The 20,683-nt window shown below is 47.7% G+C and overlaps 1 protein-coding gene across 1 annotated transcript; it reads left to right on the forward strand.

Moving 5' to 3' along the window:
- Positions 1–4,190: 4,190 nt before the first annotated feature.
- On the forward strand, positions 4,191–7,182 carry LOC127311789 (uncharacterized). Its single transcript, XM_051342243.2, has 2 exons — positions 4,191–5,581; positions 6,395–7,182. The coding sequence occupies exon 1, from the start codon at positions 4,614–4,616 to the stop codon at positions 5,229–5,231; it is 618 nt and encodes a 205-aa protein (XP_051198203.1). The 5' UTR covers positions 4,191–4,613; the 3' UTR covers positions 5,232–5,581; positions 6,395–7,182.
- Positions 7,183–20,683: the final 13,501 nt, after the last annotated feature.

Consider the following 20,683-nt stretch of genomic DNA (forward strand, 5'->3'; position numbering starts at 1 on the left):
ACCTTGCGTATTCCTCTTGAGCTCGATGATGACGATCTTAACCGCAACAAGATGGAACGCCTTTCTTGATAGTGCTTGCTTGACGAAGGCTTGTGGATTGCTCCCCCATAATCCACCATGGGAGAGCTTCGTCTTCGGCGCAACTTTATATATCCATGATTACCATATGGATGGCAAACCTTGAAGCAAATTTTCTCTTCGAGTTGGATCATCTTGAACTTGCACTCCATTTCTTCATTCTTCATCATGTTGATGTCTTGAAGTTAATTTTGAGGGCTCACTTCATATTCATCTTCAAGATATACTTGACACTTGATATTATTTATCAATTTCTTCTTATTGCAACCTTGAAGCCAACATATGGTTCAAGCATTGCCTATGGACAACTCCTACAAATACAACTCAATACAAACATTAGCCCATAGGGATTGTCATTAATTACAAAAACCACACATGAGGGCTCCATGCACTTTCAGTATGGCAGCCATGGATGTTCATACATAATAGCTTTTTGTTTTTGTTTTTGGAGAACATGTTAAAATCCATGTTTAAAATAAAAATGTTGTTTGCTGAGTGCAATGCTGGACAACACAAGGCATACACTACTTTATGGAGTGTTGATGATGTGGCATTCGGCAACATCAACGGTGTTGTCTTTTTTTCCGTTAGCCATGCTATTTTTCCGAGCATCTTTTAGGTTTCCAAATTGATGACCTATGCCGATTGTATGTTAGTTGCTCTCGGGATATACACGTCATTGTCGATTGCATCATATATTGCACTTGGCAAACATCCGGGTACTCGGCAAAGCTTGAGATTTCGGTAGTGTTGAGGTAAAGGAAAGTGAACATGAACGACAAAAGACCTTGGAAAAATATTAGTAAAATGTTGCTTCTAGAAAATGTTAACATTTAGAAATGACTCTTGGTAGTAAAAGAGTAGGAGTAGAGAGTTTCAAGCGTCGTTTACACAAGATCAAACACATGTTCAAGCCGAGGGCCAAACATGTAATCTGAGATGGGAGTCGCACCCAATTCTGGATGGAAAAGTGGGTGGGCGGTGTAGCTCTTAAAGATAGGTTCACTGGCCTGTTCAACATTTGCCTATCACAAATGAGCTCGGGGGTGCAGGTCTGTGGAGGCTGGGATCAGATGGGTTTCCAAATCGCATTGGACCAGGCCAGACTGGCCGAGTGGCATCCGTTGAGACACATCATAGAGAACATGGTCCTGTTGACGGGGCATGATATGATTGTTTGGCTGTTAGAACAATTTAGGGTTTACTCGGTGAGCTCGATGAATGCAAAGCTGTCGGAAGGGGCGACAATTGCACACTTCAAGGATGTTTTGGTGGCTCGTATCCCGTTAAAAGTTAGGATTTTCTTGTGGCAACTGATCTGGGACCGTTTGCCATCTAGTTTCAACATTGCTGCCCATCACAACCCAGGGAATGGACGGTGTGCGCTGTGTGGAGAGCCGAAGATGCATCCCACATCTTCTTTTCCTGCTCTTTGGCCAAATTCGCGTGGAGTGTGTTGAGGCAACTGCTGGGTTGCAGTTGGACCCCTACCACGTTCCCTAGTTTCTTTGTGATTGCATCTAATTTCTCGGATAGATTTAGACGCATCGTTTGGAAAATTTCTTTGGCGTGTTCCTAGGCGTTGTGGCTCGTTAAGAACACATTAACTATTGAATCCAAAATAATGAGACAATCGACTGGCATTTTTTTCTTCAAAACTTTGTTGTCTCTATAGCTGTGGATGCTACTGGCAAGACCCTTGGATCGCCCCTGGCTAAGGCGGGTAATCAGCGACCTCAAATATTTGCAAGCATCAAACACGACAAGTGATGCATAGTTCTTGTTCCTCTCTTTGGTAGTGTGCTCAGTCTGTTTGGGGAGGCCGACTCGAGTTATCGTACTTTTTAGTTGACGAGGTTGTATGCCGTAGCATCTCTGTAATCTTAAATCTAAGGGCTTTATTAATTTAAAATCAGGCAAGTGATGCATTTTATCTAAAAAAAAGTTTCGGGCAAGTCCATGTGCATAATAGTATGTATGCATAATAAAGCATCCAGTGAGGCAAAATCGACAACTAATAAACAGTCCACATGGTAGTAAAGTCAGCTGGCCTAGCTACCCACACAGTCTTAACAACGTCAGATCATGTTTGCCCCCCTGGAAAAATTAACTTCACTGCGCTGCTGTAATTAACATGCTCCTGCAAAAAATTACTAACATCCTTCTGCACCTGTAGCTAGGTTGGTAGCAACATTCTTAGAGCATCTCCAGTCGCGTCCCCCAAACCGTCCCCCAAACCGCGCCGGATTGAGCGTTTGGGGGACGTGTTTCGTTCGTGCCGCGTTTGGGGGACGTCGCTCCCCAGTCGCGTCCCCCAAACAAAATTTCGCAAATTTTAAACTTAACTAGATTCGATTAGATTCGTCCAAACTTACATAGATTCGAACGAAATTTGACTAACTTTAAAACTAAACCTAATCTAGAACCACTTGCGGCGGCGGAGGCGTCGTAATCTTCTTGGAAGTTGTACATCTCGTCGGTGACGACCTCACGCTGACGCGCTCGTCGACGGGCTCGTCCACGGGCTCGTCCTTCACCAAGCCGCTTGGTCTGCCTCGCCGCCGTCGTCGGTGAGGTCCACCGGCGGCTTGCCGGAGTCGCGGATGGACATGGCGATCGCCGCGTCCAGGTCGCCCCTCGAGCGTCCTTGTCGTCCATGGACGCCAAGAACGCCGCCCGCAGCCCTGGGCGATCCTCGGGGTCGTCGGCTGGCGCGATGAGCCGCTGCTGCCGCTCGTACTCCGCCCGGCGGCGCCGCTGCGGCAGCTTCCTCCGGCTCCTCCTTCACCTCCGGCCGGGATGAGGAGGGCGCCGCCGCGCCTCCCTTGCTGCCGCCCGCTGCCGCTACCGCCACGCCTCGTGTTGATGGGCGTCGCCGGCTCCTCCTTGACCTCCCGTTTGGGGACGGTGTAGGGCGCCGACCGGTACGACGAGGACGGCGTCGATCGCGCTGGTCCCGAGGAAGAAGAGTGCGAGGAGGACGAGTACGTCGTCCTCCTCGGCTGCCATTGAGGAGACGGCGGCGGCGGCGGCATCTCCGGCCTTGGAGCGCCGTTGCGGAGGCCGCGGATGACGTTCTCGAGGTGCGCCCGGAACGCCCCGGAAACCGGGCGCGGCCTTCCCTGTTCCAGCTGTTGGGCCCGCCGATGAGGCCGGTGGTGCTGTGCATCTCGACGTCGTACTTGGCCTTGAAGTACGTGACCCACCAGTCGTCGTTGTCCTTGGCCGCCCATGTCGGATCCGCCCGCTCCTCGGCGGTGAGTTGAGCCCGACGGGCCTTGATGGCGTCCCTCCATTGGTCCGTCTTCGGCTTCGGCGGCGGCGGAACGCCAATGCCGTTCACGGCCATCTTCCAGCCGCCGCTGCTTGGCAGCCGCATGTCCGGCGGGACTGGATACCGGGCGTGGTACAGCGCCCACGCCTCCGCCACGGTGAGGCTGCCGCGTCGGCCGTTCGCCGCGGCGATCTTGCGGGAGGACGAGCTCGACATTTTTTGAGCGGCGAGGAGAGGATGCGGGAGGGGAGGCGGCGGCGACGAGAAGGATTATGAGCGGCGATAAGCTGCGGGCGTCTTAAAACAGCGGCGGCAGCGGTGGTTGCACGCAATAACTCCGGCGCGGACGGCCACGCGGCCAACAACGACGAGACGCGTCCTGCGTCGCACAGGAAAACAGGGACGCCATTAACGTCGCTTGACCAAAGGTAGGCGACGGGGTTTTAGCCTTCCGTGCCGCTGACGGGTCGGGCCCGCGTCGGTTGGCCTCGCTTTTCGTTGTGTCCGGCGTCCCCGGAGCGTCCCCTGTGGGACGGGGACGGGCTCGGGGCGCCGGACACCGTATCGGGCCGCGCCGGACAAAAATGGGCTTTGGGGACGCGGCTGGAACGCTTTTTTTGTCCGGCGCGCCCCAAATCCCTTTGGGGGACGCTTTGGGGGACGCGACTGGAGATGCTCTTAAGGCGCCCTGCTGAGTAATTATGTATACATTGATCAACTCCAGCTGCGTCACTGCAGAAATAAATGACCCTGGTGCAGTAAAAATTCCGGCGGCCCCTGCCGGCATATCTACCTGTGACGCTGCTGCTGACATCTGATCTGAGAGACACGGCCATCGAGGAACATGTGGAAGGTAGTAGGAGGAGCAGGAGGAGGGGTGCGATCTACTCGGCCGATCCTCCAAAAGTTTCACCACCCGGCCTTCTTCCTCTCTCTCTCGTTTTCTCCGGCAATCATTTGCGCCACCCTTCTTCTCTCTCCCATGAGCCATGATCTATTTAACATGCGCCAACCTTTTGCTTCGCAGCTGCTTGTTGCCTGCATATAATTCTGTTCCTTGGCTTGCTTCTCCTTTACTTACTCCTCCATCATCACCTTCCACGCGCGCGCCCTCTTGCTTTTACGCGCGCCACTACAAAAGACCTGAGACCAGTATCACCTGCTGCAGCTCACAGATCACAATTCTCTTCGCTGCTCGTTCGAAGAAGATCTAGCTAGATAATTTAGCAGCAGCGGGATCTGCGCGCGCGCGCTGCATCCGATGGGCCTCGAGGTCGCGGAAATCTCTGAACTGGCGGCGCTCCGGCCGATCCAGACCACCACCGTGACCGGCGAGCTTGCCGCGACAGCGAGAGCGGCCGACCACGATGCTGCCACCACTGCCGAGACTGGCTGCGTCACGCCGACGGCGATCCGCACACGAGGTACGGCAGGAGGAGCCAAGGACGATGTTGCCGCCGACGGCCTTGGGTGCGCTACGCCGACGGCGAGCGAACCCGTGGCGCCACCGCAGCGAGATGGCGGTGTCGAGGACACCATCTGCTACACTACCCCGACTGCGTGTCGAGCCACCGCCGCGCCGGTAGAGATCTGTGACTTCGACGCCGTCCCTGCTGCTGCCGGCAACGCAGCCGCGGCGAGCTTCACCACGCCGACGTCGGACGAGAGCGCGCTGAGGCCGGCCACGGTGTGCCCGCCGGCGCCCCAGAGGCTGGCTCCGGCGCTCAAGAGGAAGCTGGCGCCGCTGCAGCAGCGGCTCTTCCACCCGGTGCCGCTCGACCTGGCAACCGTGTTCAAGCCCGCGCCGACGACGCCGCCTGCTGCCAAGAAGATGAGGGCGCATGTTGTGGAATCATCTCAGCTGCCACTGGGCACGTAAAAGTGACACTCTTTCTTTCGTTCCTTCTGCAGCCATGACATGCATGGTGCCATTCGCATTGCTCACGCGCGCTCGCCCAAGCATGTATTTCCCTCTCTCTTCCTGTCCTCATCGGCGGCGGCGAAGCGCGCGTCGTCACTCGCGTGGCTTCTTCTGCGGTTGCGTCGCCACCGTCAGGTTCTCGACTTCCTCCACGGCTGCCCACGTCCCGGAAGCAGACAGAATCGACGGGCGCAGCGCCGATGAAGACGAAGCGGGACGCCTACGGCGGCCCCGCCACTCCCTCTCGTCCTCCCCGACCAATACGTACAATGGGTGGCACGGCGCGTGTTCGGCGATGTGCTGGATAGGTACGCTCAAATTTGCCCAACTTTCTGATATTTTTTTGTCAAATGAGGATGAATGCTTAGTTTGTTCTCGCTTCTCTAATGTATCGGAACCCCTATTGTATGGCTACAATTTGGGATCGGTTCCTATATACCTCATATGTGACCATGTTGGAGGAAAACGAGGTCGACATTCATAAAGCGCCACTAGATGAATTTGATCAAGAATTAATATGATGCTAGATGACGAAGTGTTTGATGCCTCTTAAGCAAATGGAAAATAAAATAACGGTTTTGCTATGTCTCAGTCAACTGAGATTTTCTTAAGTCTAAGTCACTTACAAAAAAGTACTTGAGTTATACTTTTCTGTTAAAAAAGTGCAATTGCACTTTTCTGCACTTTTCTGAGTTGACTGAGACTTAAGAAAATCGCAGTCAACTGAGACATAGACACACCCATAAAATAAGATCCTCGAACTACACCAAAACCAACATATTAATTGCTTTGTTTAAGGCATGTGAAAAAGTATTTGCAAGAAGTTGAGAAAAAGTTTCATCGGTTCATGCATGCCGCCGATGCAGGAAGTATCAACCCGCACAATGAGAACTCTCCATGCTGGTATGATGTAAGAAAAACAATAGTGTAGCAGTTGGATTGGGTGTTCCGGATACCACAATTGTACTTATGACCATGTGAGTTTGTTTGGTCATTTAGTCGAAGCTCTTGATGCAATATAGATGAGCCTGCATAGTCCTTGAGAAATCTTCTTTAGCAATTTTTGTGTTATTAATCTCCACAAATGTCCTCACTTTTTTGTTCTCATTGTGTAAATGTAGGATCACGTAGCACAAAAAGGTGCTCCCATTACCGTGGATTACGATGAGGAGTATACTAATGAACTAAAACCAAAAGGAGGAAAAAAAAGAAAAGGAGGCCGAATGAAGGGATGAAAGAGAAGACGTAGTTGAAGAAGAAGGTCGAGCAAGAAAGATTGAGGGAGAAGATCGACGGGGTGATGAAGTCCACACAAACACTGATGGATCAAAAATTGGAAGCCAGAAAGGAGTTAGAGGAGAAGAAGCAACAAGATAAGATGACAAGGTGGCTTCGAACTAGAGAAGATGAGAAGCACATGAGGGACTGCAAAGAATGTAAAATCCATCTCGAGGAGACCAAGATTAGAAATGACATCATTGCCAAGAAGAACCATATGATGATATTGGATCCAAATGCAATCGATATTCTAACAAGAGAGTGGTGGGAGATGAGAAGGTCCGAGATTGTGGAAGAAAGACGAGACGATGACGCGACAAGAGCTGCTTCGGCGGTGGTGGTAGTGGTTACGGCGACGGTGTGGTGGCGCCGTGGCGGTGACGTCAACGGGTCTGGAGTTGCTTGAGTTGGCTAATTTTTAACCATACTTTTGTGCAAGATTAGTCGGTGTTTCGTCTATACTATGCTAATTTAAATCATCTATATTTGGAATTTGAAAATTGTTGATACATTGCTATAAAACTCTAAACCATTCAGTTTTACGTTAGAAGTATATGTGTACTCGGACGAAACTTATACCGCAAAACAAGTTTGCGGTTTAAGTTTCGCGGAATCCATTAGAGTTGCTCTAAACCTGCAACATATATGTGAGGTTATGAAAGTCCATTCTCTTCTACGAGCATATGTTCTTTTGGCTTCGAAGTTCCTGTAAGATATTGCCGGCTTGCACAAAATAGAGTACAGACAATCACGTCAGTATCATCCACGTTCAGGCGGACACTGCACGAAATCATTTAGTTTAATTAATCTCCATAAGAGTATAGATGCGACTTAAAAATTTAAACAACAACCTCACACTTATTATTGATCAGCGAGTATGCAGTACGTAGTAGTATATTACTTCCATATACATGTAAATCTAGACAAACCTGCGGATACTAATTTGGAACGAGGTATCATTTTAGGAGGTGGTAGTTTTGGATACAACCCGAAATTTGAAGGCCATGATCGTATGCACGGTGTTTTTCCACGTAACCATCCTTTGCTTAAGTTGATCAGTACTCGCTCTATTCACTACTAGCAAGTTGCCCGTGCTTCGCTACGGATCAAAATAATAACACCATAGAACTAATGGAACATATAATTTTTTTAAAATATTACCGTAATTTTTAACAAAATCACATAGTCTTATGTTTAAGATTGGATGATGATTGCAAAGAAAACTGTTAGCACCGAGAACACCAAGCAATTGAGCATTTTGCTGCATGACAACATGTAATGGTCGTCGATCACTACCGACACATGCCGTCCGAGTAGATAGGCTCCACCATGCACATTGGGGTTGCCGTCTCGTACATACTGGCACCTACCGAGCTTGCTCCGCCTCATCATGTCCATGTAGGACATGCCGCACATCAACATCCTCGCCCTTCCAGTGCTCTCTAGGAGTAGCGGCAAACGGGGCCGTGGTTGTCCCCCGCAAAGAAGGCCAAGATGGGGAGGGCTTGCTAGGGACTTTTCACCGGCGTAGGGTAGCCGTGCACCCGATCCCCTTGTCCTCGTCCCCCGCCCCGCCTCAAATTTTTACGGGAGTAAAGGTTTGATGGGGGAAGGAACACGGACTATGTTTTTGATGTAGCAATTATATACAAAGGCCGCTCGATCCTGGCTTTTTTGACATATGAAGATATCTTAGGTTTTTTATAGTTACCACCGCCATCGATTACTTTTTAATACTCCCTTAATTTTCCTCCAAACTCGTGTGGCTCGTAGACTTGCGGACGCCAAGTTAAAATGGTGTCTCTTTATTAATTGAAGTTGCTCTGCTACCTTCCGTCAAAAAATAAAGCTCCAAGGGTTCGGCTGGAGCCGCAACGTGAACGTCTTCAAGGTCTCTAAATATACTTTGATGTGTTCTCTTATCTATCTGTTTCCTTGCATAAGATCAGTAGTTCATGATGATACGAATCAGCAGCGACCGGCGTTGTGCCATTGAAACACTAATTAGTTCTCTAAATATAATTTGATGTGTTCTCTTATCGTATCAAACCCGTTCTCAATCGCGCGAACAACATCGGGAGGTACATATTTTTTTAAGGTACCAAACGTATGATGCGGGGTTTTTTTCCGTATCATCACACCAAATAGGTGCTAATTAGTGTTCTATTCAGCTAGTTAATTAGTACCTACTCCTAGTTGACACCTGACACGCATTAGCACCATGCTCATGCTTTAAAATTGCAATCTTCAGCATTAGGAATGAATGTCGTAAAGAGCAAATTTGGTATTATACGAAAACAGATAAATGAAGATTGGCAACTCCATAGTACCACCTAGCTCAGAGTTCGATCGCAGGTTCGGTATTACCTTGTAGAATCGAGACACCGACCCAAATTTAGCATGCAACTTTTCAGAATAGGACCATGTTCCTGCGTTCAGGATCACAAAAGCATAGATGGGGGCTGCCTCGGTCTGGCTATCACATGAAAGAACACCTTCTTAATATTTCTATATTGAACTACTTCAATATCCATTCTATGTACTTTAACTTAAACTTTTATGTCTTTCAATCTATCTTCATAGATCTTGACACTAAAATATGTTTCAGTCCATATCCTTTCATTGAATTTAATTCTCAATGAAACCTTTTATAATCAAGTATATAATTACATCATTTATAACCAACTATATGTCATCTACATAAAGTATTATAAATATGTCTCAGCGCCTCCCACTTAATTTCTTGCAAATGCAAGCATTTTCATCGTTTATGATGAAATCAAAAAACTCTTTGACTATTTCATCCAGTGAAGATTCCAACTCCGTGATACTCACTTCATCCAATTTAAGTTCGTATACCTATCTAGTATTCCACGGACTAGCAAAAATCTTGGTTTGTATCTTGTATACACCTTTAATACACACTTCTGTTAAGTAATGTATTTTGCCATCCTACTAACATATATCATAAAAGAAATATGTAGTGATTACTAGAATAATCCACATAGACTACAAGCATTGCTACGGAAGATCTAATCTTATCGTAGTCAACTCTTTGAACTTTGTCGTAAACAGCTTTTCGACAAGTCGAACTTCTTCAAGGATATTACATCCAAGTCCATCAATTTTATAGATCCATTTACTTTCAAAAAGTATTCATCTATCTTGGATTTCATGGCGTATAGTCATTTTACCGGAGTCAGGGCCCATCATAACTTCTTTGTTTGTAGTTGGTTTTTCATTGTTCAAAATCAATCCTTTGTCCACAAATCATTTATTTGATCACAAAGTAAACCATACCTACAAGGTTCAATAAGTACTTCAATCTCCATGGCTAAAACACTTTGTAGTCATGGGAGCCATGATCGTCGTGGCCGCTTCCGGAACCATTTCCAATGCTGCGCTACTCTGATCATTATGCTCAGGTTCATAAACCTTATCAAGTTCTATTGTCCTCCCACTCAAATACTTCGCTAGAAACAATTTCTTGGAAATAAGTAAGAAACATCGACTAACACTTTTGTCTTTGTCTCCATAGTGGAAAGAATTCCCAATCAATTCTCTGGGATAACCAACAAAGGCATTTATCCGATTTTGGTTATAAACTTATTTACTTATGCTATGCATACCAAAATTTAAGAAAGGACTATTAGGGTTTATACCCATGCCATAACTCGTATGGTGTCATTTCAACGGATTATGATGATGCTCTATTCAGTGTAAAAGCGGTAGTCTCTAAAGCATAATCCACAAAATATAATGGCATCAATTTATATTATCTCATCATTAATCCAAAAGGTTTGGATACGTCTCTCGTATACTCTATCATCACTATGATACTCAAAGAAACGTGAGTTGTAGAACAATTTCATAACTCTTTTAGATATTCGCTAAAACTCGTAATCCAAATATTTCTACCATGATCCAATCATAGATATTTGACTTTTCTATTACGATGATTTCCACTTCATGTTGAAATTTATTTGAATCCATTCAAATATTTCAAACTTCTTCCTTATTGAATATATCCACAAATATATACTCAATTCATTGTTGGAACTTTTCATGAAGTAGAAGAATCTCCCGCACACAACCATGCGCAGTGAACCACATATATCATCATGTATGTTTCCACTAAGTTAGTTGCCCGTTCAACTCTTGGCCTATGAACGGTATTTTAGTCATTCTCTTTAGAAAAGATTTGCAAGCGCCAAACGATTCAAAAATCGAATGACTCCAAAACTCCACTTGCATGGAGTTCCTTCATGCGTTCCTCTCTAACATGACCTAAATGGCGGTTCCGCAAGTAAGTGGAATTCAAATCATTTGCCTTATAGCATTTTAGCGTTTATGTGTGTTTCACCATTAAGATTTATAATAACTTATCCATCGTACATGGAGTAATGTCATAATTTGAACAACTCATTGTTTTTATTTGACCAGAGCAAACAATTATTAAGTTCTTTATTATAAATTCTAAGGGCTAGATAGAATGCCAACGACGAACATAATAACACTTTATTTTTTTTCCAGACGTGCATTCCTATCATATTCCTTGTCAGTCACTTAGGCCATTGTATTCTTGTATTGCGTTGTTTTGTATGACACTTCATACCAACCAATATGGTATTAATACCCAAGAATTTCATTGTTTGACCTAACTAGGAATACAACCATAACATGTATCTTTCTAGTCTTTTATTTTCTTTCTGCCAAAATATCTTTTGTAGTTTCTGTTTTAGCTTTCCTCATTATTCAGAAAACACTTCATCTTTAATAACTTCTAGGTTTGTTGGTCAAATACCAATAACCTTGAGGTTCTTACTTTGAAGTTGATCATCATATGACAAGTGTTTCAGATTTCACTATTAGTAACTTTGTAATATGATGAACAATTTCACTCATAATTTTATCCATCAATTCATGACGACTTTCCGAGACCATGTCTGTACATGCTAGGCTCGTAAAGTTTAACCTCAGTATTCGCATGTGCAAATCAGGCTTGCACCCGTTGTATGCACACGTAGAATCTAAAACACCTGATCATCACGAGATGCTTCGAAACAACGAGTCTTAGCAACGGTGCATACTAAGGACGATCATTTCATGGATATGCGAATATCGTTAGTGCCCCAATAGTTGGAGGATTGGGATGCCTTGCGTCTTCAACCTTCATATATTCCCATAAAACTTATGAGTTTATGTAGTCTCACCAAATTATATTCTATTATCTTGCAATAAGGCCTTAGATATCAAATATATCTCATACCTTGATTATTTCTGAAAACTAAATTTTCAGCTCCTTTTCAAACAGATTTGAAGTTCAAGTTTCACGGAGACAAGATAACTTTAGGTACTAATTGAAACCATAGCTCTTTGAATTAACAATGTGAGGTTTACTAAAAGTTTGCAATAGGACTTAATCATTTCTTGATTCTTTAACAATACGGTACCAGTCCGCAAAGTTTCTTGTCAGACTTAACAGTATTTCTATCTCAATTACAAGACTAGCGCATGGTAGAAAAACGGATGCCAATACTACAAAATGAATTCAAAATACTACTCAGACTATGTTTATGATAATTAGTTCATGTTTTAATCTAATTACTAATGAACTCCCACTTAATACAACATCCCTCATAGTTGTTAAGTGGTACACGATCCACATCCACTACACCAAAACCGATCATCACGTGAGATGATGTAGCTTCAATGGTGAACATCAACATGTTGATCATATCATCCATCTGAATCGTGTTCAACCTTTCGGTTTCCATTGTCCCGAGGCCATGTCTGTACATGCTAGGCTCGTCAAGCAAACCCAAGTATTCCGCGTGTGCAAACATGGCTTACACCCGTTGTATATGAACGTATCTATCACATCCGATCCTCATGAGATGCTTTGAAACGACGAACTTTGGCAATGGTGCATACGAGGGGAGAACACTTTATTATCTTGATATTAATGTGAGGGATCATCTTATAATGCTACCGTCGCGATCTAAGCAAAATAAGATGCATAAAGGATTAACATCACATGCAATTCATATGTGATATGATATGGCCCTTTAGTCTTTGCGCCCTTGATCTTCATCTCCAAAGCACGGACATGATCTCCATCATCAACGGGCATGATCTCCATCATCGTCGGCATAGCGTCAAGGTCCATGGCGCCGTCTTCATGGTTGTTCACCTCATGTAGCAACTATTACAACTACTTTGAAATATTACTCAGCATGAAATTTAAAGACAACCATAAGGCTCCTGCCGGTTGCCACAATACAATAATGACTATCTCATACATATTCATCATCACATCATGGCCATATCACATCACCAAACCATGCAAAAACAAGTTAGACGTCTATAATTTGGTTTGCATATTTTACATGGTTTAGGGTTTTCGAGTAAGGTCCAATCTACCTACGAACATGAACCACAACGGTGATACTAGTGTTGTCAATAGAAAGAGTAAATTGAATCTTCACTATGGTGGGAGAGACAGACACCCGCAAAGCCACTTATGCAATACAAGTTGCATGTCGAACGTGGAGCAAGTCTCATGAACGCGGTCATGTAAAGTTAGCCCGAGCCGCTTCATCCCACCATGCCACAAAGATGCAAAGTACTCGAACTAAAGATAACAAAGCATCAACGCCCACAAAACAATTGTGTTCTACTCGTGCAACCAATCTATGCCTAGAAACGGCTTTGATACCACTGATGGAATTCGTAGCATAGAAAACAAAAAATTTCCTACCGCAAGAACGAAAACCAAGCTAAGATGCAATCTAGAAGATGGTAGCAACGAGGGGATCACCAGAATAACCCTTGAAGATTTCCAAAGCCTACGAGATTAGATCTCGTTGTTGCAGAAGATGATCACTTGCCGCTTTCAAAAGCGCGTAGAAGATCTTGACGGTGCCACAGTCGGGCAGCACCTCCGTACTCGGTCACACGTTCGGTGTTGATGACGACGTCCTTCTCCCTGTTCCAGCGGGCAGCGGAAATAGTAGATCCTCCTCGGAATCCCGGTAGCACGACGGCGTGGTGGCGGTGTCGATGGAGAACTCCGGCAGGGCTTCGCCTATGCGCTGCGGTTGTATTATGTGGAGGAGGGGCGCTAGGGTTTGGGGAGAGAGAGAGGGGTAGGGCGCCGGCCATGGGGGCCCTAGGTGGTGCGGCCAAGAGTGGGCAGCCCCCTCCCTCTCCTCCTCATTATATAGGTGGAAATCCCCAAGTGCTGGTATCCAAGTCTTCGAATAAGACCCGAAACCAAAACCTACCAAAGGGACAAAACCTACCCAAGGGGGGAATCCCACTCAAGGTGGGACTCCCACCCCTTCCTTGGGGGGGTTGGCCGGCCACCTATGGTGGAGCCCACCTGGGACTCCTCCCCTTAGGGTTTGGCCGGCCATGCAAGGTGGAGTCCCTTCGGGACTCCACTTTCCATGGTGATTTCTTCGGACTTTTCTAGAACCTTCTAGAACCTGCCATAAATGCACTGGATCATTTCCAAACTTGGAATATGACTTCCTATATATGAATCTTATTCTCCGGACCATTCCGGAACTCCTCGTGATGTCCTGGATCCCATCCGAGACTCCGAACAAAACTTCGAACTCCATTCCATATTCCATATCTACTTTAACGACATCAAACCTTAAGTGTGTCACCCTACGGTTCGCAAACTATGCAGACATGGTTGAGACTTCTCTCCGACCAATAACCAATAGCGGGATCTGGAGATCCATAATGGCTCCCACATATTCAACGATGACTTAGTGATTGACTGAACCATTCACATATGATACCGATTCCCTTTGTCACGCGATATTTTACTTGTCCGAGGTTTGATCATCGGTATCTCTATACCTTGTTCAACCTCGTCTCCTGACAAGTACTATTTACTCGTGCCATGGTATGTGGTCTCTTATGAACCATTCATATGCTTGCAAGCTAATTAGACGACATTCCACCGAGAGGGCCCATAGTATATCTATTCGTCATCGGATAGACAATATCCCACTCTTGATCCATATGCCTCAACTCATAATTTCCGAATACTTAATCCCACCTTTATAACCACCCATTTACGCAGTGGCGTTTGATGTAATCAAAGTACCCTTCCGACATAAGTGATTTACATGATCTCATGGTCGAAAGGACTAGGTAACTATCTATCGAAAGCTTATAGCAAATGAACTTAATGACGTGATCTAATGCTACGCTTAATTGGGTGTGTCCATTACATCATTCACACAATGACATAAACTTGTTATTAATAACATCCAATGTTCATGATCACGAAACCATGATCATCTTTATTAATCAACAAGCTAGTTATTCAAGAGGCTTACTAGGGACTCCTTGTTGTTTACATAACACACATGTATCAATGTTTCGGTTAATACAATTATAGCATGCTATGCAAACATTATCATAAACACAAAGATATATTATAATAACCATTTTATTATTGCCTCTTGGGCATATCTCCAACAGTTCCTCCTTCTTCTTCTCGTATTCGCCCTCTTCTCCTTGCGCTCATAGCTTCTTGCCTCCTGTGCTCCCGCTGCCGCCGTTCTCCGCCGAAAGTCCTACTCCGACGAAGTCCAGCAATACCTCTTGCCGCACAAGGGACTCTCCGCCGCACCGAGGATCCTCGAAGTTCTTTGTTTGCCGCTGCATCGAGTTCCCGCAGGCATCCTCGACACGCCTACGCTGCCGGCCTTCTCCATCGACCGCAAGTCCGTCGCTTCTCCGGCGAACTTCTCTGTCAGCGTCTCCGCTGCCTCTGGTTAGTTTGAAAGTCCCAGTCTCTCTTTGTTTGTCTTGGCATTTAAGTTCTTGGGGCGCTAGGATATTTATCTCCACCTTTTCTTGCTTTTTCCCCTTTTCTTAGATCTTCATACGAGGCTAGAACTTGGGAAAGTTGTTTGCGGGTAGCATCCGGCATCTTTGAGCAGATGTCCACCGAACTCTATCTTACCGAGTCTTCCGGCAGCAGCCGCCACAGTCAGTCCTCCGGCAGGCTTGAAGCTGAGCCAGACTGGATGGGAGCTTCCTCATCCGTTCCAGATTCTAGCTCCAACCAAGGCCAAGAAGCCAGCAGCTCCCGCCAAGATACCGGCGTGGACCTGACCAACATCACTTGGGGAGCTTGGAAAGGCTCTGACGTGACCCATAAAGATATCGACTGGCTGTACCGCTCGGAGGATACTGGCACAGGTATCTTGCCGGATTCCACGTGATGAGGTGGAACCCGAGCCCGAACCCGGAGAGTTCGTCGTTTTCGTTTCTCATTTTGAGCGCGGCTTCGGCCTTCCTGCCTCCGACTTTTTTCGTCAGTTCCTTGACTTCTATAAACTTCAACCGCACCATCTTCCTGGCAACACCATCTTCTACCTCTCTTGCTACGTTTCTTTCATGGAGGCCTATGTTGGCCTCCGTCCCACCAAAGAAGCTTTCGCTCGCTTCTTCTGCCTTCGGATCAACTCGGTCCAAGGCAAAAACATCCCCAAGCCAAAACCTGTGGTGCGGTGCGGGTCCTGCATCGTGGGTTCCCGACAAGGGAGCCCCTTTTTCAAGTTCTCCGGCTTGGATTCCTGTCGGGCCTGGCAGGAAACTTTCTTTTATGTGAGGAACACAGATTCCTCAGATTTCATCAACTTGCCGGCTTATGATCCGGCGACGCCCACGAAGACCAACTGGGGCTATCATCCGGGAACCAATAACATCGAGACTAACCGGATAGTCCGGTTCCTGGAGAACCTCAAGAAGGACACGAGGATCTACTCCGACGATATCATTCGTCCGTTTATCTCACGCCGGGTGCTTCCTCTCCAGCGCCGAGCTCATAAGATGAGCCAGATGTGCGGCCCCTGTGATCCCACGAAAATCACCGGCTTGGCCTTGAGCACAGAGGATGTAGCGCTCAAGGCCAGGCAAATCTGTAATACGGACATGCCCTTGCATTGGAAATGGGGCCTCCTTCCTCTTTGCGCCATGAACCCTCCAACAGCTGAAGTAAGAACTCGAGTAATCCGGGTTGTTTTCCGGTAACTTTTCAACGCATAACTAATCGATTCTTTTCTTTTTCAGGCCTGCAAACGCTTCCCTCGCATCACTGAGGAGGTGCGTGCTCCCTTCCAGAGGCGCGATCTGGACAAGGTTGATCCGGATCCCTACGTGATCTGGACCAAGAGCAAGATGAGCCGCTCCCAGGCTTCGCGTCCCGATAACTTTTCTGGCAAGGATTCCGGTTCAAACGATGAGGTTACCATACTGGAGGTATCTTTCTTTTTCTGTTTTCTCATGTATCACATCTTTTTGTAGCCGCTCCTTCAACCGACGCCAACCCACAGGTCATGGAGCGCGCCACCCCGCTGCAGGCTTAGTTTGGGGCCGAGTTCCTGGAGAAGCTCGTCTCCGAGGGCCGCAAGAAGAAGGCGCCCACGCCTGAGGCCGGCTCCAGCGAGATCCCTCCGGCCAAACGCTCCCGGATTGAAATCGCTGGGAGGACGGTGACCACCAAGCGCTACCGGAAACGGGATATGCCGGTGGCTACCAGGTGAGTTTCCGCTTTTACTTTTATCTCAAGTATTTTTGCCTCCAACTTTCCTTTGTTTCCGGATTCTCTGTTTCCGGTTTCCTCTCTGAACCTTCTTTTTCTATCTTTCCAGGCCTCCCTTGAAGATCTCCAAGAGCGGCTCTGGCATGAAGCCGGAGACTTCTGGGGATGCCGCCAGGGGCTCCCCTCCTCCTCAGCAAAGTCCGGTACCATCTGGTGCCGGCAACCTTTTCGCCTCCCTCGTGGGGGGCAACACAAGTTCGGGGCGCGCGGCCCCAAAACCTTCTGATCACCGCGCGGAGGGGGACTTCGTCTCCCCTCCAGAAACCCAAGACACCGACGCCAGCAACACCGGCGCCGACACCGAAGAAGCCGGGCAGGCGGAACCTCTGGTTCCTCCTGCCCCGAAGCATAAGAATAAGAAGGACTCTTCCTCCCCCTCCAAGGCCGTGTCGGATTCTTCCGGGCCGGCCAGCTCCTCTCCGGCAAAGGACGCTCCGGAAGATCCTGAGCCGCCCAAGGCCGCGCCAACTCCTCCTCCGGCAGCCTCCGTCGGGAAGCCGGCTCCTGCCAAGCCCACGCCGCCAGAGACTGCGGCCACGGACCCGTCTTCTGGTTCGCGGACGATGGTCCTGCATACCGGGCGAGCCGCCGTGATGGCCTCCGAGGCGGCCTCCGCCCAGATTGGCCGGATCACGGAGTTCCAATGCCAAGGAACCGAGCTGGGCCATCTGCTCGATTACGCTGAGAAGTGGAATCGGGCGGATCTGACGCCGGCGACGCGGGGCCTTGGCAAGGACAAGATTCCCGCGGTCGACCCCTCCGGCCCCCGCAGCACCGTTCAGCACTTTAGCCGGCTGCGGCGCGCGGTCAAGGAGTTTGACAACGCCTGGCACGATGCCAGCAGCAACGTGACGGTAAGCCACACAACTCAATCTCTTTTACCGAAATCTTTTCTTTCCAAAATCTGAAGATTATGTATATCCTCCCAGTCCCCGAGTTTCGGGTTGAGAACGTAGCTCTTAGCGCGAAACTTTGCTAAAAACACAAAAAACCGGCATAGCCAGTCCCGAGTTTCGGGTTGAGAGCGCAGCACTTAGCGCGAAACTTTGCCTAAAGCACAAAAAACCGGCATAGCCAGTCCTCGAGTTTCAGGTTGAGAGCGCAGCACTTAGCGCGAAACTTTTTTCTTTGCCGGCATCTTTCTTACCGAAAACCATTTCGACTTGAACAGAGCACGGCGGACGCCCGGAAGCAGCTCTTTGAGGAGCTTCTGTGGGAGCACCGGGAGCTGTCCGAAGCGCACAACAAGTGCCAAGGTTAGTCTTCGCTCATCCGGCTTCTTTTTACCGGTTGCTTTTGCTTTCCAGCACTTCTTAACTTCTCATACTTCAGCGCTTCCGGAAGTCTCCTTCGCGGATCTTTCCGCCGAGCTCGCCGCCCTCAAAGGTACTATCTCTTCTTTGTTTGTACTCGTCTTGCACGTTTCATCGTACCGGTTTTCCGCTTGTTAAAAAAACTTTTCCGGATTCAGCTGAAAAGGAGCAGCTCACCTCCGCGCATCGCGAGCTGAAGGAGCAGGCCATGCAGGCTGAGCTCCGGCATGCGCGTGAGCTCAAGGAGGCCAAAGCCGCAGCAGAGGCCAAGCTCGACGAAACTCTGAAGGAGTATACCGACTCCACTGCTGGGCTGCGGAAGGAGCTGGAGGAGGAGGCTGCCGCGCGGAAGGCTGCGCGGGATATGATCACCCAGCTCACCACTGATCAAGCTGACTATGATCAGATGGTGATGCAGATCGACTCCCTCGTCTGCAGTAAGTGATTTCTCCCTTTTTCTCTTGCCTATAGGCTTCTAGTTTTATGCCGGTATGTTGTCACACCGGTTGCTTTTTCTTCTCTTTTTCTTTGTAGGGATCTTCCCAGACTACCAGAAGCATGCGGTTGCCAAGGTCACGGAGCACAGGGCCAAGCAAACTTTGCCGAGCCCGGATGCGGCTTGGGACGGCTACGACTATTTGGTCGTGCTCTCCGCCCGGATTCAGCATATGCGCTCCGTGGACCGGCACATGAGCGATCTTCCAGATGCTGCGTTCCAAATCTTTAAAGTGTTGTGGCCTGGGGAGCCAGTGCCTGACAATGTCACGCTGGTTGCTGAGCGCCTGAAGGACGCAGGCCGGAGGATCCGCGAGTGGAAGTGCTCAGCTACTCGTGCCGGAGCGGATGCGGCGCTGCGCATCGCATGTTCCTGGTATGACGACCTGGACCTGGACGCCTTCCACGCCCTTCGTGGCGACTCGCCTTCTGAGAATGATCCGGTCCGCGTTGCCAAGCGTCAAGACTGCGCCTACCACATTGCCGAATTTTCTCATATGCGCACCTTCATCCCTCCTCCTCCCGACGTCAAGGATGCGATTTCCGATGACGAGGGAATCGTCGAGGACGAGGAGGATGAGGATGTCGAAGAAGGCGCGGCGGATCCGGAATAAGGTGACGCTCCTTCGGAAGCTCCTGCGGCTGACGAGCAGCCTCCTATTTCCTGAACTTGCTATCTTGTGCCATGTTATATCTGTTGCCTCAAAAACTTTTAAGCTTGTTAAATTCTACCCCGGTATGCCGGGGTTGATGATGTAAGATAAAACTCAGCATTTCTTTTGCTTGTGCTACAACAATTATGCTTATGCCGGTATCTGTATACCGGTAACTACTTAAGTTAAGGTTCATGCGCTATCTTAGCATTTTGCATATCGTTTGCTTTGATCTTGCACTGTGAAGATTCCGGAATTGTTTCGGCATCCAATCCGATGCACACTTGGTTCTTTCACTTTGCCTCTGCCTACCTCTCTGGGTTTTTTGGTGTATGAGTCACAAAGTTCTTTTGCCAAGCAATCACTTTCTTGAACTTAGAAAAAATTCGAAATTTTTCACAAAAAACCGTTATAACCGGGGTTAGTTAAATTTTTCCGGATTGATTGTTCCCATTCATCCTCTTCGTGTTTCACGTGCTTAGTTCCTATCGGTTTATCTTGCTTGCCATGAAGCCGGTCTGCGGACAACAGCATAGTCGAAGAATCCGGTAGGTTTAGCACGTTACTAAACCGGAAAGGAAAAATGTTCACCAAGCAACCGGTAAACTGAAAAAATAAACACATTACATGCAATTTTTCGGTAGAGGCAGTCCCCGAGATTCATTCGAGATGCCAGCATCTTTATTCATAGCATTAAGGTACAAAAAGGAACTTCTTACAGCACAACTTCAGGAATAGAAAGGACGCAGTAGTGCTATGTTCCATGGGCGCTTTGTTTCTTCTCCGGACCTGTCCGCCTTGCCTTTCTTCGATTCCTGTGCATCGATTAAGTAGTAGGCATCATTGTGCAGAGCCTTGCTCACAATGAAAGGTCCTTCCCACGGGGGTGAGAGCTTGTGGCGTCCCTCAGTGCGCTACACTAGCCGTAACACCAGATCTCCTTCCCGGAAAACCCTCAGGTTCACCTTCCTGCTATGATAACGTCTGAGGTTCTACTGGTATATGGCTGTTCTTGCCAAAGCCAGCTCCCTTGCT

Source organism: Lolium perenne, chromosome 7, assembly GCF_019359855.2.
Source record: "Lolium perenne isolate Kyuss_39 chromosome 7, Kyuss_2.0, whole genome shotgun sequence".
Lineage (NCBI taxonomy): Eukaryota > Viridiplantae > Streptophyta > Magnoliopsida > Poales > Poaceae > Lolium > Lolium perenne.

What these genes read in the sequence shown, in the direction of transcription:
- LOC127311789 (XM_051342243.2), top strand. Translation starts at nt 4,614, where the DNA reads ATGGGCCTCGAGGTCGCGGAAATCTCTGAACTGGCGGCGCTCCGGCCG.